This window comes from Temnothorax nylanderi, unplaced genomic scaffold, assembly GCF_030848795.1.
Source record: "Temnothorax nylanderi isolate EJ_2023f unplaced genomic scaffold, tnyl_v1.0 TNYL_tig0027_pilon, whole genome shotgun sequence".
Classification (NCBI taxonomy): domain Eukaryota; kingdom Metazoa; phylum Arthropoda; class Insecta; order Hymenoptera; family Formicidae; genus Temnothorax; species Temnothorax nylanderi.
The window spans coordinates 615,435-637,690 of NW_027249089.1; the positions used below are offsets into that span (position 1 = coordinate 615,435).

At 38.2% G+C, this 22,256-nt stretch overlaps 1 protein-coding gene across 1 annotated transcript in view; it reads right to left on the reverse strand.

Annotated features, from left to right (window-relative positions):
* The window catches only part of Phlpp (PH domain leucine-rich repeat protein phosphatase), a 77,741-nt gene that overhangs the window by 19,864 nt on the left and 35,621 nt on the right, over positions 1-22,256 (reverse strand). Inside the window, exons 4-5 of the mRNA XM_071701819.1 lie at positions 21,935-22,069; positions 16,346-16,581 (exon numbers count right to left, since the gene is read on the reverse strand). Coding sequence (XP_071557920.1) covers positions 16,346-16,581; positions 21,935-22,069 — 371 coding nt within the window. The remainder of the gene's footprint in view (positions 1-16,345; positions 16,582-21,934; positions 22,070-22,256) is intronic.

Genomic DNA, 22,256 nt, shown 5'->3' on the forward strand with positions numbered 1-22,256 from the left:
GTCTTATATAACCGAACGTTCGACGAGTTTAAAGGCGATTCTTTTTCACAGGAGCCCTCGAGGCATTGATAATCGGGGTTTTAAGTGATCAGATTCGTTCGAGCGATACGTTTCTGATTACTAGCTATACGAAACTCCCAGCAGCACCCCCGTGGTGGTATCCCGGATTTAAGTCCACTCTTCCGTTGTCTCGATTCCACCAATTTCCCGACGATAATTTCCCATCGGAACCCCGATCGATCGATTCTACTTTCCGATCGCGACTTCGGGTTCGCCGACCGTCCTCGAGTTTCCATCCGATTCGGAATTCGGTACAGGAGGAGGAGAAGGAAGAGAAGGAGGAGAAAGAAAAAGAGAGGAGAAAGCTACGAAGAATATAGAAAACGGACGGGAGGAAAAGAAGGTGAAAAAAGTCGCGGGTAGACGGCCGGCTGACACACGCCGGCGATGGGTTGAGAAGGAAACGAGACGAAACGACGTTTCTAGTTTCTAGCTAACGGACGCGCTTAGCCCACGCACCGTGAAGAGACGAGATAGAAAGCAGCGGAGACCAAAAGGGTTGAAGGCGAAAAAGAAGGGAAAGAAGAAGCTCCGTGTCTCGGTTTTATGCACTCGTCGACTAACGAGGGAAGTAACCGAGAAAGTTCTCGAGAAAGTTCAGGCCAGTCGATACCGATGCGTCAAGCGAGCTGCGATAATCCGCCGCGCGATAATCCAGGACTATAGCAACGGAGGAGATTGCAAAGAGAGAGAGAGAGAGGGGGGGGGGTGGAACGCGGTCTTTTCTTGGCGACAATCACTCTTTTAGCGTTGAAAACTTTCTATCTTCTCTTTCTTTCTTCTTTTTCGATTTAAGAGCGCGCTCAAGTTAGGGTCAAGCCTTGCGAGTCGTAACGAAGATAAATAATCCTGAGAGTCTGTGTGGATTAAGGGTGCGCGGGCAATCAGGAACGCCACGGAAATGATGAGCTGTGAAATAGATTCAGCGATGTACAATGTATACGTGTGTATATGTGCGTGCGTGTGTGACGCACGAATTATTATGAGATATAATTAGCGAGTACTGTTATCGTATCGGACGTGAATTCGCTTAACACCGTATACCGTTCGGCACGTGCGGAGTAAATGCATCATGTGAATTATGTAAACCGTTAAACGAGTCTTCTAAAACGTTCGGAGAGAACAATCGTGGCAATTACGAGGAACGCAAGAGGCGAATTAAGGACGAAAAGTAGATTAGGGAAAGTTGAAAATTAAGATTGTTGCTTTTAATAGCGCGTTAATTTTCCTGATCGATAATACACGGTCATCTTAAATTACAGTAATCTGCGTTAAACGATATATCGACATTACGAAATAAGCTGTGTCAATTGAATGTTTCTAAATAATAAAATAAACTTACATTATTTAGCATTTCATAATTTGTTATACATATATATTAAAAAAGCATAAATTTCTTTTATAAAAATATAAGTAAAAATACCAAAAATATTATTTATAAAAACACATAAACCAACATGACAAATCTTTAATACACTATTATTTATTGCAATTTTGTACATGGCACAGAATACTTCATCAATTATTGAATCCACATATGAAGTGATAAAATTATTATGTGTGGGACGAGTTTTACGATTCTCTTGACACTCACAAAATTTCGCTCAACCGCGATCCCTTTTTAATGTCCCTGCGAAATTAACGCTAGGATCGGGACGGTTTCCGGTTTGTTTAATAACAGGTACGTCCGCTGAGTCAGATAAATCGCGCTTAATCGATTATCGGCAACCGCGTATCGGTGGTTTCGGACGGTTAAAAATTCTGACCGCAACGCATGTTCCGATTAATTTCCCGGGATGGTGCCGGAAGGTAAACGTGGCAACGACGTTCAAACGTACTCGCAAGAGTTTCTTTGATGTTCTAGACTTTTAATTAATGCCCGATATACTTATTTCGATAATTAGCGTACGATTCAAGTCGAGAAAAAACATATAGTTTTATAGAAGTTGCATAAAGTACCTATCATAAAAATCGCAAAATCGTTATTACACAGTAAAAAATTTTGTGTCAATGGAAGTCCACTCTCAATTTTGTGTTAAAATAACTCATTCATCGTGTTATTTTTGACATTTAGAAATGTTATAAATGTCGATATAACATTTCTAAATGTCAAAAATAACACGATAAATGAGTTATTTTAACACAAAATTGAGAGTGGACTTCCATTGTTACTGTGTACTCACCATTTAATAAAATTATTAAAGTTAATTTTTCCGTAGAAATTTTCAACAAAAATTTTACTGTGTAATCTATTTTTTATAAAAATTATTCGCATAATTTAATTTGCCAAATTTAATCCTCAACATTAAATGCACATTCCGCAATTACGCGCTTTGAATCCTCACGAAGAAGAGACGGACTGAAAATTTACGAAAGTACGTACTTCCGAGATTAATGAAAACTTTATGGTATATCCCTACAGCATCCGGGATGAACATCGCGCTTTTCCAACGGGCGTCTTAATTCCATCAATTTCCGAAGTTGAGCACGATCGCGAGAGTAACGCTCGTCCATTCAAATGCGAAACGTATCTGAGATACCTATAGGTATACGTTCGCATCCTGCGAGATTCGGAATTCTTAAACCGAACGTCGTCCCGAGTGTCAGTCGAAAAAGACGCTCGAGAAACACTGGTCTAGTTGGTACGTCGTCTCCGTCTGTTCGCCGGATACGGAGCATTATTCACGACTACCGCCGGCACGTAACTGACAAGAGCGCGGAGACTTTGTCGCGTGTCCCGCAGCACGTAAAGCGGAAGAGAGCACGCTCAGGTGCTTAGCATTGCAGCATTTTTTGCGCCTGCTAGACACTTCGGGTTTCAGCCTCAGGATATTATACGAAAGGACAACACGTAGGTGCTGTTCCGACATTGACATTTAGCCGCTGGGAAAATACACACACAGAAGCACATAAACACACACGTACACACATTTGTGAGTGGAAATTCTTGACTTCCTCGGCGATCCTTATTCTCAACTTGACTGGATGTACCTTTGTCTAGTTACGAGATAAAAATTCTCGAGAGAAAGATGTGCAATCTCATTGTATTTCAATAGAAAATTCGGAAGAAGAAAAGAGAAAATATTACAAATTGTAGTGTAAAATCATAGATAAATATTATAGATAAATGTCTAATTTAAAAAAATTACACGTGTAAGTACTTTGTTATTTATATAAAAAGAGCGTACATGAGAGAGAGAGAATAAACTTTATTTTTATTATACACATAATAATATAATATATTATATCAAAATATTCAAAATAAAAATTAAAATTTACTAAGTTATAATTGAAAAATTGTAACTTATCAGCGTCCAACGATTTAAAAAGTTTCTCAATGTTAATTCGAAGAACTTCAGATTTAAAAAATTTAGGAACATAAGTAAACAGGATGTAATTTACTTCAAGCATTACGTTTCTACTGTAGATGCATGGCGGTCGAAATAAAAGTAATGGTGACGACATGGTTGAACCCTCGCGGGAGATTGGCGACGCGTTTATCCTTTTTCTTCTATTCTCAATTACGGGGACGCATTGCGCAATCTTCGCGATGCGGCCAGGAGACTTCCCTAATGGCCAATTTGAAGATCAATTTCGCGTGCCCGTACCGTTGGAATGCACATAACGGTTCGCGTATATCCGCGCTTCTTCGTCTCTTCCAAGAGAAAGAAGAGTTCAGCTGAGTAAGATTTCAGCCTGTACCACCTTCTCGTCTATTCTTATTTTCTCGCAGCGAAATATAGATTGAACCACCTCGTCAACGTGACATCATAATATTTTATTCTCGTGTTATTGATTAAGTAATATTTCGAAGTTAGAAGAGTTTCTATAAAATGAGATGTCAAGTCAGTTAAAATTCAGTTAAAATCTGCCACTATTAGAAATGCTGTGGTGAATAGCAAATATAGCTTAATCCAGTTAAGTCTCTTTCAGCATCTTACAATTAAATAAATACGTTAATACGTCAATGACTTATATCTGTATAAAATTTACTAATTAAGTTGAAAATAAGTCTGTCTAAGCTTTAAATTTTGCGTGAAAAAGAAAATTGTCGTCAAATAATGTGAAACGATTTCGCAACGGAACTCTCGCCATCATCGGCGGCGAGGAAACCGCGCGATAAATAAACCTCAATTAAACTTCGTGAGCGCTCGGTGGAGAAGTTGTGCATGCCGAAGAAATTAGCTGGCTTTATCAACATCAACATCATTCCGAATAGTGAAGTTAGTTATTTGCCGTTTTCCATCTCGCAAATTTTTGCGCGATTATTTTTCGAACAAAATTTTCGTTGAACGCCACGAATTGTCTCGACATTCTCGGAATGTATATTTTTTACCTGCAATTTCGCGCTATATAATGGTCATTTTTTTCAGCTGCAGCACGCCGGCGATCCTCGGTTTTGCATTTCACGGTGGGCCGAGCGTGTCGATCCAATCTCGAATTGTTCGAACGGGCACCAGCGAGCGACACGCGTCGTTCGTTAAGGTGAAATTCCTCAGTTTGCTTCTTACTATTTCGAATGAGTCATCCGAAGCGAAAGAAAGCTGTATAAATAATGTCCGCGCGAAAAGCGCGCGCGACGACTGTCCTCGCATCGCGCATCGACGAGAAATCGAAACGCAGAGAGATTTCTCCAATATGATAAACTGTATCGTAATATTTCTTAGAATCGAGTCATCTAATCGCTCGATTTTGCACATGACAGGCATCACGTGCGAACCCTATTTAAGTTACAATTACAGTCGCAGGAAAGCTAATTGCGCCGATATCACGTTACATTATCATGATTCGTATGACTGGCTGTTAAGGCTAATAAACTCCAGCTCCAGTTTCGTTGTTCATTCCCTCTCGAGAACTACCCCCGCGAGCGAGGACGCAAGATAAGGGTTGCGAGAGAGCGTAGTAGACGATATCGCGTCGCCCGATAATTTACGGGCGAGTAACCGAAGGGAATACGAGGAGAAATAGAGAAAGGGAAAGGGAGAGGGAGAGGGAGAGGGAGGGGAAAAGGAAATAGAGAAAGAGAATGAGCGCGTTTTCGGATGTAGGAAGTATCCGTGGAAATATAGGAAGCGTCTTGGGGATACGTTACGTTACACCTGTGCCGAGGCTCCGTCGAGCCTTTTATCTGAAATTCCGGGCGAGGAGTGACGCGGGGTACGCCGGGCGAGGGAGATACGGGAAGGATATTTGATATACGTGATCGAACGTGCGCGGGAAGGATATTTGAATAACGCGATAAGGATTCTTTTCCAGCGTTCGATAAATGCATTCCGGCCGTACCGGGCCGTCCGTTTTTGTCGCGGAAAAGCCGGAAACGCGTCGTGGCAGGCGGGAGTCGGACGGGAGAGGAATTGACGAGGGTGGATATCTAGGCGATCGGTCGATTAGGCGGGTGTGGAGGACTCGCGGGGGGTGAATTGGATACGAGGAAGGTGACGAGATACCGTTCGTTTGATTCGTGTGGAGAAAATGAGGTGCATGAGCTTGCGTTGCTTGCCTGTTTCGTCTATTTCGTGGATTGGTTGGAGTAATTGCCTCATTAGAACAAGTGCGACGCAATAAATACAGAAACAGTTATATTCTTTAGTAAATAGTAAAATAGTCAATAAATTATTAAGAAACAATGGTTGTTTGTTAAAAATGCATAAAAAGATCTTAAAGTAATTTGTGTAATACATTATAAAATTATTTAAAAATGGGTACCATTTTCGGCCTGAAAAAGATATTTTGGTGACACAATTTATCTTATTTTCAAAATTACTTTTTATTAATTTTAGACCACAATATTTTTATAATTATTGTATTATTTCTACATTACTGCTGATAGTGTTGATATTATTTTTATATTTTTATTTTTAATATGTCAGTGCCATTATTAGACGGGGAAGACATTGAAATCCGTGTACTGTTACATTTCTGCAGGATTCTGCCGTATCAACGTAGCATTCCTTTTTACCTCAGTTTAACTTCTTCGTTTCTCAAAAGATAGTGTTACAATCTCAGAATTGAATTTAATGATTAAATGTTTCTTTTTTATATTTATATTATAAAAGAGTATATTTACCTGCTGAAAGAGATTACATTTATTTCGAATATTTATTTTTGTCTATTTGTCAGGGAAATATTAATTGTGAGATAGTTTTGGACATTAGAATCTTCAAATTTGAGTGTAGCTTTTGAAGTTTTGATTTAAGAAAAAGAATATTTAAATTGAGAGATTATATACTTATTTATACAAGTTAAATATTTAGAAACATGATAATTTAACATTTGCACACACGAGCAAGATGGTAGCGTTTATTCAAAAATTTTTTAATTAGAAAGATATACTAACTATCATAAGAAGATTGTATTGCTGTTAGAATTACGAGTATCTTTGTCATCTATATTGAGGACATGAATTTTATGCAAAGTTAGCCTAGTAATGCAAAAAATGCTTATTTTCTACAAATATATATGTGCAATTATCGACGCGATAGTACATGTTGATAAGCTTCAAAGGATCAACGTGACATTCGGTGAACATACAACCTGAGCATCTGTGCCGTAAACGCGTTAATCTCGCCCAATGAACCGAAAAGCGATAGTCAATGCGGCTGTTTGTCTTGTAGGAATTGATCGGTTGTACCATATAATTTCCGAGGGTGTTAACTAATAATCGCGTAGCTGACATAAATCGCAGCAGTGAAGCAATTGCCAGAATAAAAAAAAAATAAACAATTAGTTTCATAAATTTCCGCTTCGAAAATCCTTGATGGAACAAATCGCTTTATAATTCCATTGTTTTCCTTCTCGCACCAGAGTAGCGTAGAACGATTTCGTTTACGATTCCTCTGGCTTTCCTATACGACTCTGTGAAGCGACCTCGCATCGCGAACGATCGCAAAATCTAGATCGATCGATCACGGACGGGATGGTGTCACTTTTTTCCCAATTGACGCAGTAATATGTGAAAAACTACCGAGGTGTTTCCCCGGCCACCTGCGTCATTCCCGATGAGAAACCACCGCGTTTAATGAGTCGTTACCGCACGATCTCGTTAGTCGGACACCCGGTATACGACGGATTTTGCACTCAGGCGACGGGGATTTTTTCCGTAACGAGAGCACATCATTATCGTGGTTGCCGTTCTCGCGGACCTTTTTTTTCTTTCCCCCTGCCGTGGCCTGCTTTTCCATCTGAAGAAGTCTTATACCGTTCCGGAAGGATCTGCAAAATCAGGTGGAAGAGGCGAGGCGCTTCTCCCCTGTTTCCTCGTCCTGTTTTCTCTAAATTCTCTCCTCTGTGTCTCTTTCCTCTTCGCGGCTAATACCAAAGTTTGTGGTTTTTTGCGAGGCTGCATTTGCACAATGTAGTTTCTGCGATAATGTTTTTCCACCGTCCATCCGGGAAAACTCAGTGGAAACGCGTCACTTCTCATTTAATCTGTGACGAACAAATCGTTTAAGACGACAATTGAGAATTATCGGTCAACAAAAGGTATTGGCAACGTTGTTAATCAACCTTGTGCACATTAAACGTATCGTTGAAGCCTTGTGGAATAATGTTTTGCGCGCGCGACATCGAGTTCTCCTGATGGTAAAATTTTAAAATCGGAGGAAAGAAGTCGACAGTACAAAATACGGCCTATCGAGCGAAGTTCCATATGTGAGCTTAATAAGCCGTCTTGATAAAAATTCTTTCTTTGATCACGGCCGGCGTGCGACGCTTTAAGGGTCCTCAGAAATTATTTTGTCGGCAAAAAAAAAAACAAAGGGGTGGAAAGGCTTCGCTCGCCCTTGGTGTTTTCCCTTTGTGACTAACAAGCGGAATTCATGTGAACGCACGTCCGCTACCGGTTTACTCTCGGTGAAGATCTTTTGAGGGTGCAAATGGGATGAGCGGGGCGAGAGGGCATGAAGACTGGACAAGATAAACCAGTAGATAACAATGGTGCTTTAACAAAAAATACGCCGACAGCACTGCGCGCCCAGTATAAAAAATAAGTGTAATTCTTCTTGCGTTATAATCACTGCTAAAAATTGATTTTCGTTAAGGGAATGTTGGGGCTTCTGGATTTGACTTTAACTACAAAAATTTGGCACAATTCTAATTACAATTAAAAAATATAGAAATGTTTTAAAAAATTAATGTGACTCAGCTTCGTTTAAAAAAAGTTATTACTGTGTTAATGACGAATTGGAATTATAATAAAGACCAGCAATTTTTTAGCTATTAAATTGGTATGCAATGTTGATTTATTTCTCCTTTTATTATATTCTCATTCTCTTCACATTCAGTACTATACAATAGTAAATGTAATATAAATATAAATTTTGCAATTTTGTAAAACGAGTTTGACATATTTATGGGTGAATGGATTTATGGATCTGTCCATATATTTATATCCTGTGATTTTAGCATTATCGCAATCGTATGTTTATTATTGACTTTCTGATAAATGTAATGGTTTGTATTCCAAGCAATTGAGTTTCAAGAATGATTGAGAAGCAATTCGAGAAGAAGGAAGAACAAGGAAAGGCGAAAATAGTGATGCAAGTGTTGTAACTAGCAACTTTTGCAAAGTGCCTTTCAGCGATTAAGGGAAAACTTTCGCGATTTACAGTGGATTCCAAAGAGAGCCGCAGACCTAGACGGTCCAATCGAAGATTTACGGCTGAAATCGCTTTTTGAACTTTATATCTTTCCCAACAAGTTTCAAAATGTAGATGGCTTCGAGTATCGAGGGGGAAACGTGCTCGTTTATGTTGTGACAAAAGATAAATAAAATTATCATAAAAAAATGCGACAGCACAGATATTTTTATTGAACCAATTATTTCTTACGTCACGACCTGCAAAAGGCAAGTAGCTTTCACGCCATACGTTAAATCTCTGAATTGACTTTTCAAATTTAAAAGTAGAAGTTTTAATGTTAAAAGTGATTTGTGACTTTATTGGAAACGATTGTCTCGAAAAGTTACTTTAGAATAATTTATTTGATTTTTTTTACGCAAGCTAAAGTGTTACTTTTCTAAATTATTTCCACGACGGAAGCGTTGAATTAATACGTATTGCCTAAAATATTATTTTTTTTAGTCCCCCCGGGAACTCAAATAATAAATGTGTCAATTTAGATCCGCCGGGTTTTCCCCAGGTCCTAGTGATAAATGTCCAAAAACAGTCAGCCCTAATTTCGAGCCCCTCGCAAGGCTAATCGCCGCGCTTCTTCCTTCGAGGCACTTTCCTTTCTGAGTGCGAAATGCGTGAGAAATTAGGGCAGAGCTTTTATCCCTCGAGCCCGATTTTTCTCCCACGTTATTCTATTCCTTTACTCTTACGCCCACGAAAAATCGTTAGATGTGTGAGAAATCGCGCGAGAATAAAAATTCTTCGTATAACGAAGGTGAAATCTCTGAATCATTCTTCCCGCGTTTAACGATCAGTGACCGTAAAAAACTGCGCCCAACTTACGAGAGGGAGAAAAAGGGACCGCTCGCCTTTACTTTATAATTTCGTCATGTTGCACGACTCACGTTTGGCGAAAAGTGAGAAGTTCATTCAGATTTGAATTACGTAGCGCGCAGAATTTCGCGGTGATATTTCAGTTAAACACGCACTTGGTATTCGCGTAAGAGTGGATTTGCGTATTTGTAGCGGCAAAAATCGACCTATGATACAAATTACGATATTAATTCCGCGTAATAACACTGCAGCAAATGGACTCATTTAGTTTCATGTTTGCGAACACAGGGGATCGACAAAACATATACCTATTACGTTCGTGCGTACATAGATGAGTCAAAGCACGAATATAGTGTTTTAATGTATTTAATGCTTATTGCTTATCCTATTTAGTGTGAAACAATTTCTATTATATTATAATAGTGTAACACAGAAGATTGAATCACCATATTTGATAATACACGTTATGGGATACAACATAAATGGAATAATCGCGCGAGGTTGCTAGTAATTAATTCGAAATTATTGTTATGCTTGAATTACAGATCAGTGGTTAATGAAACATCGTGTTTTCTAGATTTAATATTACGAAGTGTAGAAAGATTTATTCAAATTTTAATTTTAACAACAGATTTTCTCTAACACATGGTTATTCTCTAAAAAATTTTTTTTTTCTTAAAATCTTGAATTAAAAGTTTGATAAAGTATCTTTTTTTTTTTGGAAAGAGTTTTAGAACATTCTTTATATATCAACTTTTCGTTCTTATCAATATAATCTAATTTTAATAATAATTTGCTATTATTAATACAAAATGATCAGAATGGCATAATTCTTTTCGTTAATTTCTTTATCGAATAATTAATTATTCGATATTCGTGAATTTTTTAAATAAATAATTAAGATTAATTTTCAAACTATTATATTCTCCATTTCGCTGCAAAATCGACGTTCAAGAACACAGTGTCATTAACCATTGTCCGAGCACCTTTGCTCTATTAATTTCTTAATGAAACAATTAATTATTTGCGCTTTCATAGTAACAGTCATCAAATCGGCGCTGAACGAGATTTATCTTTACCGTTTCATGCACCATATCTTTGGCATTAATTAATCTTCCTAGCTCGTTGTCATTCGAGATTTCAACGTAAAAAGCGGCACCGCGAGATTGATCATCTGTGCCGTACGACAATCATTTCTCGTAATTTACTGCCATTCCCGAGCCTCTTATAATTTTCAGTTAATGATACGTTGAATTTTGCTGCCACATTATCGCTGAGTGAAATGGATTACGTGATGCGCTCAACAGTTTTTTTTCCCGCGTATAATAAACAGCACACTTTTTCTTCTGGATAAAGTCGCGCGTCATTCCGAAATTAATTTTGATGGAGATCGATTTTACGCGACATTGCGCTCCGCCAATGAGAGCATCGTGCTCTGCATTATGCAAAGTGAAATAAATAATTAAAAGATACCTATAAAATGCGTGAAGAGAAACATTTTTTTCTATGGAAATGCAGTTCCTGCTGCACGTTTCTTCATCAAAGTTTAATATTTTCTATCATTTTTAAAACCTCTTGAAACTGATGATTGATTTTGATTTAAATGTTAAAAAATATAAAATTAGTTACATTAATTACATTAAAAATAAAAATTTTAATAAAATAAAACTCAGATATACTTTATTATTTTAGATTAAATAGATTAAAATTAGATTTTGTTGCCTTTTTCTTCTTGCCTCATTTTCACATTTTAAACTTTAAAACTATATTTCAACAGCTTATAGCTCAAAAGCTTTTAACATCTCTATTTTCAAATAATTTTTTTAAATTTAAATCTAACTATACTTATACTATTGAGAGAAAATACATTGGCTTTATTTTATTTCGTATATTGATGCATATATTAAAATAAAATGACAGTTTTGCAAATAAATTGCAAAAACTGGTTCTGTATGACAAGAGCTCAACAACCATTTTTGTTTATTAAATTGTTTTTAATAAAAATCGATTTTACGCGTTAGTCGTGTTGCAAATGAAAATCACGATATTAAAAAGTTGCAACAAAATATTGCGAGAGACAATTTTTTTTAATGGAAATATGCACGTCGAGAGCATCGAAGTAAAATAACATTTATACAGTTGTACCAAATTTTTACAATAATACCAGGGTTATGTTTTGTGTAGTAACGGGAAGAACGCTATAGATCATTATTATTTTGTATGCGTTTTCAGTTAAAATGGGTAAATAGAAATAATAATGTTACAAAGCCAAGAGTTTTCGTATAATCAATCGTAGATTGATCAAAAGAAAAAATTGGCGATAATACGACCATAATTCTGGGACACTTCGTATATATACATAGACTCCATAGAGATGTCTCATCGATGATGTTTAATTCAAGCTGCGGATACAACGTACACGAGGAATACGATTAATTAATGAGACGATGACACGTAACTACGTACAGATACGTGGCGCAACGTTTCATCGTGGTCAATGCATTCCGTTGACACGCGTGAACGCATCTCTCGCATATAGAACGCGCGGATAATCAGATTGGAAAGTATCATCTGTTACATCGAGCCGTATTTGTTTATTTTCCATTTTTTCCCCTGTTGTTTTTACCAAACAGAGCAGTGCGATAAATTTACCTGCGCGACTGGAATGTCGATCGCCCGTTGTCGAGTGAACGTAATCGAATATTTGGACACGTTGCTATTAATCGGACTTTGCGTTTTAAATTTCGAGAATTTAATGGACCCTCTATCACACACATATCAGCATCCGATTTTTTTTACAGAAATTTGATGCGCGTAATTCTACACTTTTAACGTCACGTAACGTTCCCATTCTTTGTAAAAAAAAAAATATAATATAATTTTTATCACATTATTTATTCTTCAGGCATCAATCAAGATCGAATATCTGCTATTAATTTTGTGCAAAAAGTATGTAACTAAAAATTAATAATAAAGAAACTATAATGTTAACATTAATAATAATTTCAATAATAATAAAAAAAAGCATCTTTGATAAAGTATCGGGTATTTCTTCTTTTTTTTTAAAGGTAAATACAATTATTAGATAATTATGACGTTTTGTGTATAGTGAGGAATATAAGCAGAGATTCAATGTAATTATTCATTTAGTGAATATCTCGTAAATAGACAAATAGAACGTATATAATCTAACGTATATACTTATAAATAGTATCCAATTATAGCTATAAATTCATCTTTAAAGGAAAACTGATCTTGTCGAAAAGTTAATTAAGCATTGCTGATAAATTGTCTGATATAACAAACAGAGAATATCAAAGCTGTCAAAATAATAAATACAAATAGCTGACGTATCAAACTGACTTGTCATAGAATCAATCGTTTAAAACGTTTCACTCCTATTAAGTAAATAATGACGTTCCACTACAAAACGTCACGGTCCACTCGATCGTGTCATCGGCATGTCGTATTCAAGAAAATTGTTTCATTATCTGGTACGTGCTTGAAAATAACTCAGTTTGACGCAAGCAAATTCCGCCAGTGAATGCTAAATAAAGGACAGATAACAATACTGCGAATTAAATGACAAATCTGCAGTTAAGCTCTCGTTTCTGTAAAAAATATACGTATAATAAATAAACATTTTAAGATTATTAATTTGATTATGTGTGCCAATAAATTTTATCTGATTAAGTAAATTTGTATAACCACACATATTATATCTGTGATCTTTTAAATAAATTATTATATATAAAGCAGACAACCTATACAAAAATTTATAACATGAAAAAAATTAAGACAGCAATGAAGTTATAAAGAATCTCGCTGAAGAATTTTATTAATCTTTTTGGCATGTACGAATTCTCTTCTGCATGCCAAATCGATGACACGAAATAAAATAACACACCAGGGAAAAGATTTTCAAAGGTCGGAAATTTAGACTGACATACCGGAAATATCGTCCATCATTCACCATGCGACAATACATTAGCGGAAAATTCAACGGACGGATTAAACGCGATCGCCGTGCGTCGTCGATGTAATAACAGCGCAGGTTCGTAGTGGCGGCGATGCATTTGCGCCATGGAGAAAACGGCAAAATACTACGCGCGTTGAATAATTCAAGGCAAACGGAAGAGAGAGACAGAGATAGAGATAGAGACATAGAGACAGAGAGAGAGAGAGAAAGAGAGAGGGGGGGGGAGAGGGGAGAGGGAGACGAGCCGCGTCTCGTATTTGTACAACTGATCGCTGAATATTTAGCGATGTGTTTATCCGAATCATGATCTCGCGTTTCGGGCTTTACGTTCGCTTTAACGTATTGCAAATGCTGCGGACAAACGATCGTTCGCGTTCACCGGGATACCGCGCGCCTCTCGTATAATATGTTAAGCTTCTCGCAAGTTGCCATTTACTCGAACTGAAAAGAGTCCAACGGCGCAAATCGGCAAATGGAAAAGAAATAAATGCGAAGTGAAGCTATTCTCAACCGTGGCTTTTCCGCGGCGGCCGCTCAGAATACCGACCCCTTTGAATTGCGCCGCGATTTTGTAAATATTTGTTTCACAGTAGTGCACAGTTATTATAGACATTTAACAAATATTTGTAAATAACGTATACTGACGTGGAAATGAAATCCGCGCTTTATACCGAATTGTTTGGTCTATAGCTGACGCGCACTATATTTTAATATTCTCGAAAAAGAGTCAAATCATTGCGAGATTTGAATGTTGTTTCGTTTGAAACGTCGGTGGATGGGGAGGGGGCTTTAAACTCTGCCACTGGATGTTACGAGTGTCACAGAAAAATATATTTTTGACTGCATCATTACGATTCCGCTCTTCGCTAGAAGATATCAGGGAATCGATCCGAATCGCCGATAATGTCGCGGATATTGACAATTGTTCGGTCATAACGATATGGAAACAGCGTGTGTACCATCGTCTCTTATCTTCTCTCTCCAACCTCTTTATCCCTCATCCTCGTCGCATTCGGATATTAAAGTTTGTTCATCGTGATTTCATATTCAGGTGGTGCCTCTAGGCCAATGTTTGCATAATTTTGGATTCCTCTTGCTAGCTGTCCCATCGCGACTCTTCTTTCAGCCCCGGACCATCCCGCAGCGGACCTCTCCCTCCCCCCTCGCTGTCGCTGATCTTTTCAATCGCTGGATTCGCGAGATGAAGAAGGGGGATTGTCCTTTGATTTCGCTGGCGCTTTAATCGCACCGTCTCTCTTTAAAGGCTCTTTGAAGAATCGACTGTTCTGCAGTTATTGAAAATTAAGCGTCTATTTATCAACCCCGGAAATAAACCAGCGATGTGAATAGGAAATCTGTCCTTTAAAAGTCGTAACTTTTCTCTTTTGCTGTCTGTATATGCATACGTATAAATCTTTAAATATAAACGATACATTACGTATGCAACGCTTTTTATAACGACGCTTATTAAAAGGTAGCGTTTATACAGTGCGCACGACGAAGAGACATTTCACAGTAAACTGATGCATATTTGTGGGACATCGGATTGCTCCGCTATAGAATGTATCGGGCAGCCTTCCGTTGTCCTTTTTGTTAGCGGTTGATTCTATTAAAGCCCATCAAAACGCCTATGTTTGTCCTCATTTGCATCGGACCGCGAGTCGACAATACACAATTCTAATTCACTGCGCTGTCTGTCGCTGTAACGACATTATCGGGCGCCCGTCCGCGCCTTCCCCGCCTGACATAATTTCCATGTTACACTCTGCTCGCCGCTTCTGCATTGACGTTCCATCTATTCCTTTCCAGATATGGTTGGTATGTTTTGGAATATTACCTATTCGGAATATTACCTCCGTATGACCTATTTACACGCCCCTTTCGAAGAGAGTTATTGGGGCCGGAGAATACATTGCGGTACAAAGATGCCAGGATTCAAAATTATTTACGCAGGTATCCTAAGAAATAGAGTTCTTTACCCGCTGGCGCACACGGCCTTATGCACTTTAAATATTAACTCGGTGTACACTGTCCGTGTCAACGTCGGTCCCGCTTATCTTCAGGACGTCATGCAAGATTCAGCTTGTCCGAGTTCGTTGCATAAGAATCGTTCATTTTCTTGAGGAGTTACGTATGCCCAAAGAGAAGTCTCGAGAATCGGTTTCAGCTGCGAGAGCTTAAACTTTAAGGCGGCTGAAATTGTAGGGCAAACATCGACTACGACGAAAGCTGCACATGCTTCTTGGAAAATGGATCTCTCCATTCTTATTTCGACACGCGTCATCGTGGCTTGTTTTCTGAGTTTATTTATTTCGTATATAGCAGTGGAAGTTTATTGAACAATTGGATTTCTTTCTTAAATATATCGATACTTTTATACAGATAATTTACTAAATTGGTGTAGGATACCGATTGTTCTTGATAATGAAGTGTACTTTAATTTTGCAAATACATGCAAAGCAAAGAACACTAATAACGATACATCCTTGGGGATTCGTTAGAAAGAAAGAATAATGTAAATATTGTAAATAATTCTCATGTTAGTCGAAAATATATTAATAAAATTTGTATAAAATTATCCACCGCATCGTGTAATTAAGATTGACGTAATTGTCCTTTTTCGGTAGATGCGAGGACAACGTAACAAATTTTCAGTAATTAAATAATTTTATGACAGTTATTGTTGTTTTTAACAAAACACATTACACGTTTTACTTAACCAATTCAATTACTGCAGTCGACTTGATATTATATTTTCTGTTTTAAGGTGATGTCTCCAGATGTTTTCTGTATTTCGTCAGAAATCGTTGCGAGAAACGTTTTCTCGATTTCGTGTGAAAGAATAGCGAGGGTCGTTTACCTTTTTGATCCAGCTTTTCCACAGGTCTCGATCCCAGGGATGATGGAAGCCCAGATACAGATGCCTGGTTTCGCGATGGCGACTCTCTTCGGGGTGTTGGCTCACATGGCACTGTTGAGTGACCCTGGGAAACCCAGTGACACGCAAAACGAGTTTGCCCAGACGTGACGGCGCATAGCATACCGCGCCACCTCCGCCGCCCAGTTCCATCCATTCTGCTCGCGATTCCGGACAAGCTGGGGAAAATGCGTTTGTCTCGTTATTTATCAGCCCTTTGATAAATTGGGAGTAGTATACGATCGTGGCTACGGCGATACCGGCGTAAGAAGCGTCGCAGAGAGATGGTGGAAAGCGCGTAGGGTGGAATATTTTCACAGATAATAATAGAAAAAAAAAATGTAAAATAAATGGAATCTTATTTTTATTATTATTAAAGGAATTGTATGCTTCTAACTCGCCATAGTTTCTCAATTCAATTCGCTCGTAACTGCATAAAACTGTCGGCGAAAAACTAGTTTGACGCCAAAGCGGCCGTCATTTCTCTTCGTTTGTATATGGTTGACAGAAGCAACAATTTTTGACATGTCGAGTACGCAATACCATCCTTCCGGCACGCGTGTACTTTAGGCACGTTGACGCGTATCGACGTCGAAGCTTTAACACTTGAAATTTCAAATTCTACGAGCTCGACAGGTTTTAGACACGCGACGTGGCGACTCCATTTCTTGCCTCAACGGCGGGGTCTAATTACGTCGAGCTACGCCGAGAATGCCGGACGGTCATTGATATTCCGATGACGGCCGGTTACATTCCACGGCGCGGCGTCGGCTTTCGAGGAACATCCATCACTGGCCGGTACTCTCTCACAGGCACAAACGCCATCGGGTATTATCGAATTTTTGCCCGTCTCTCGGGGGAAAACAAAACCAGACGCTTCCGACGATCCGGTGCAAAATTTATCCGGAGCGACGGATCGCGAAATACCGGAGGGCGCGATGCTATATCGAGAGGGAGCAGATACTTGCATAATCATAGAATTAGCATTTTGGAAGAATCCTCTTTTGGAATCTTAAGAAATTTTGCAAGCTCTCGTATATACGTTTTAATTAATAAATTCTGAAACGTTATGAGAGATTCTTGGATTTTGTATTCTGTAAGCCACAAATCTTGCAATTTACGCTTTTTTTTAAATAAAAACTTTTTCCCTATCTCTCGCATAATATTACTATCGCGATTACTATTATCTATATTACTGCTAGTAGCAATGGTAGCTAAAACGGATGATTCTACAACATAGCTTATACATATTTAGATCATTTCTCCTCCTTCATACCTCCTCGCTAGCTCCTCGACAAGGCTAAAGACCAGGTCTTATCTTATGTGATCCTTATCAGCTCATGCAAACATGCGCCCTTCATGTATCTTCTGCATATGCAAATGCAGCAACCACTATTAATCCAAATAATTTGTTTTGAATAACATAAGAAACGATAAAAGTGCAATAGATTTTTAAACGATTTTCGTTATTCCGCGGGAATTAAAAATATAACACAATATTTGTTACTATTCCATAAAACGCGGAGTGAGAACGATCGTGTTTTCCCATTGTTCTCGAATTGCGGTGCCAAGCGTTGGAAAATAGTTGAGGCTGGCAATACTTTGTTTCAGTTGTTAAGCGATACGGCGCACGCGGTTGGCATCGTTTCCCGATGAGACTGCTGTGCTGCTGTACAACTAATTTCCGGGGCTGGTTCCAAAACTAAACGCCCCGAGAAGTTCTTGCTAGTAGCTCATTAAGTTAGATTCTAACAAGTTTAACGTATTTTGTTAACTTCATGTAGGACGAATAGAATGTGTGTATGAGCATTTAAGACAAATTAAGTTTCATTTTTACGAGAATACGAAGCCATTCTTTTTTAAAATAATCTATATTAAGAAATATTTCTACCAGAGCACGGCCATTAAAAGTGTAAAAAGTCAAATTTTTTGGAAGATTAAAATATCTAAAAATTTCAATATATGTATTATCAAATATAAAAATGTTTAAATATCTCTACAAAGAAATAATTAATTATAGTTAAGAATCAGAGGATTTCATGAACTATCAAGATCAAATTGTTAAATTAAAGATATACAAGCGAGGGGATCGTTTAATCCATAACGTGGGGTCAACGGCATCAGGAGAAGTGCCGTTTGCCTATATACGTGCCAGAGAAATCGCCGAATATTCATTTCCGAATCGTAGAATTCCAGGCAATTCCTAATTGAAGCCAGCGGTAGCCGCAGCTTAAATCAGCAAATGCCGGCGAGGCTGGTCAGTTTCTGGAATAGTCGCCATTCTACGTCCATGCTAGATTGTGGTTCCATTTGCAAGATACGTATCGAGCAGTGGGCAATTTCCTAACAGCGGTGCATAGGGTATATACAAAGTCCCCGCGCATTCTCCGTGAAATCGGTGCCTGTTACGATGAATTAAACACTTTTGGGGGTCTCGAAAAATAGAACAAAAATCCTAGAAACGTTTCAGAATATTATTAACGTTTTATAGGTTCCTCAGATATTTGCACTGTCCGAAAATATAATAGAATGTGAATCTAGATAATTATTATTGAAAAATTTTTATCTAACAATAACTCTACAAGACTCAAAGTTTGAAATGTTGAACATATACGATTGTCAAGCGAGAAAAATCATCGACATTAGCATATCAGTATAGAAATACGGTATGATGGGAAAATTATTTTCGGACGCGCGCGTGACCGGGTACGCAGGTGGCGAGATCAGGAGATCGTCTGGCCAAGAACGATGCGGATGTTCTGCCTCCCGTCACGTTTGCCGGATACGAATCTCCAAGCGATGACCGGGAAGTCTGGCGGTCCCGAGGAAGTTGTTCGCTGTTGATTCAGCACCGGGTCCGCGATGGCGAACACCTGTTACCGTCTATATCTCGAGTTTAATCAAGGCCCTGGCTCCCGTAGGAGCAGCTACGTATAGGAACGCGGCTCTCTAACTGACGGGATGCCGCGGGACGGCCGGGTTTAGCGCGTCGTTGGGCGCTTATGGGACACGCTCGTTAAAATCGACTACCGGCCACCAGTGACCGACGATATTTGGGTCACCCTTGGAACGCCATTTAACATACGCCAGGCGCTATACACAGGTTCCTATCGGGTGTCATGCTTCGAATATTGAAGTAAAAGTTGTAAAAGTAGATTACAGATGGATAAGTTTATGTAAAAAGCTAATTTTTAATTGCACCGTTTTTGGAATTAAAATATTTCTTGATACGCGCCATATGTATTCCGGTCAGAATACATCAGAGGGTACGCGAAACTCCGAAACTTGACGTGAAACATGCAGTTTACATTAAAATGTTAAGTTTCAAATTATAATTACAAAGGAAGCTAATTTGAAAGTTTTACATCACAGATTTCATATTTTAAAGTGGCAAATTTCTTTAAAGGGTTTAAAATGACGAATAGAGAAAGAAGAAAAAACAGATAATAATTTACAATGTTAAAAGGGAAGAAAATTTGAGATTCTTATTTACAAACTTATATGATATAAAAGCAATTACGATTGCTTCAATATCGGAGAAACAGTAGTTTTGAAGTTTAAGCCACGTAAATGACTGAAACAGCACATCTAATCTAAGTAGTTCAATATTGCGAAGTAATATTATTTTCAAGAAGAAAATATACAATATTTCAATAAATGCCAAGTCAACGGACAAATAAAATGATCTTTGCTTATTGCTTGTATTACCGAATTTTGGAAAAACATATATATTTCAAATGTAAAAGAAGCAAAATTTGGGATAAAAATTCCAATTTTAAAATACGTGTGATGAAAATTTTAGCACGACGGGCATCACCGCATCACAAACAACGTGATATACGCTGCTCACGCTGTCAATTCACTGTTAAATAATTCCACCCATTTTCGGCGTTATATATGCCGCGGGCATGCCGACGTGAAATATCGATCGCCTAATTTTTCGGTAGCTTGAATGACGCGCGCCGATTCAACCGTGTAAAATCGCGAAGTCGAAATTCCGCAAGCGTTCCCGACCGGACGTTATCGTGGTTTCGCCGAGAGTAATGAGGGGTTGTTGACCATCTTGTCGTTGACGTCGCGCACACATTTATGGCTTAGAAAATGCCGAATGTGCCTGAATGTTTCGCAAGGGAGACGTTTCAATTCCGGTCACGTTCGGCAAAGTCGTGTCCGACTTCGTTGTCATTTGGCAAAAATACCTGAGCCAACGGTCTTCGTAAAGATAAATGCGTGCAAATTATGAAATGTTACATTATAATCTCAAATTTTTAACAAGATACTATTTAATTTTTATCTTGTATAAAAGTATACACAGGACTTTTTGAGATAGTAACTCACAATATTTAAATGCATATTTCTCGACCAAACAGGTTCGTTAAACAGGCTTATTAGATGAGCAATAGAATAATATTTTACTTATAAGAATGTAATAATATAATTTTTATCTTATGCAAAATTGTATACAAGCTTCTTCGAGACAGTAACCCGATATTTAAACGCGTATTTCTCGGCCAATTAAGTGAGTTCGTTAAATGGCTTTATTAGGCGAGTAAGAGTAGGAAGTATATTCTATTTATAAAAATTCTATCAATACTCCATTTATTTCAATTTGATACATTACTCATCCGTGTTGTAAATATAGTTCTTGTTACGCGAGTAACGCCATTTTTCTTTCGTGCGATAGCGACGCGCCGTATCTGAATGTTCGGCGACGTAATTGCACGTCAGGACGATAAATCCTTTTGGCCGAAGAAATTCTTGATCCACGGCACGCATCCTGCTCGGTGACAGGATCGTTCCAACAGAAGGATAAGGGACGGACATAGATAAATCATGATGTTTCGGGTACCGGGAAGAGAAGCAAGAAGGAGGTGGGGAAGATATCTATGGGGCTGATCTGTAATATTTTCTTTCTCGGCAGCTTTGTCTTTTCCAAGACCTGCCTTTGAATTCGCAATTATTTACATAAGAGCAACTTGACAACTTTGTGAAATAACTCGATACATTGACACATGTTAATTTAAATCGAGTTGTAAATATCGAGTTGTGAATATCGCTACAAATAATGTTTTCTACCGTTTAATTGTTTAATATATGTTTGAAATTTTCCGAAAGTTTGTAAGTTTGTTTTTCAACTCACTTCTAAAAGGTTTTAGTATTTAGTTCATTAAAAATTAACTTCAATCTGAATCTTAAAAACGATAACTGGAACAGCAATTTCAAAAATGTATTTTTATTTCTAGAGAACAGCATCTGAAAATAAATTTTTGAATTAAGAGTGACGTTCCCACGAAATTCAGTTTACATCAAGAGCAAGAGCTAATTTTATAAATCCTTTCGGGATTTTGTGAACGAATTACAGGGGAAAAGAGACAGATACTATCGTATGATTCCTAATGTCTTTGACAGCCGCTTAGAGGTTGTTTCCCCACCGCCAGTATTTGCTTTTTTGCCCGGACGGGCCGCACGCGTCCTTTTGTCTTGAATTTTCGTATCTCGATTGGCAGGATCCATCATGAATGGAACACTTACCCGGATAAAGGAAAAGCCTGGAGTCGATTACGGCCAGAGGTCGTCGCTTCCACTGAGGAAAAACCAACCCCTTCAATACCAAAGTGTAGCCGCAACGGCTGTATCCCGCCAGATCTGGCAATGGCGATGCGGGTCCTGGCAAAAGGAGAAAAAGATAAAGCAGTGAATAACTACGGCTTTAATCAACGCTCGAACGATTTAGGTGTTACCCTTTATGGGAGCGACACATGTAACACCATTTGAGATCAAAGGATTGAGGTTCTAATATGGTCACATGAATTTTTTGATACGAAAAGGGAGCATATTTACTTAAAAAATGATT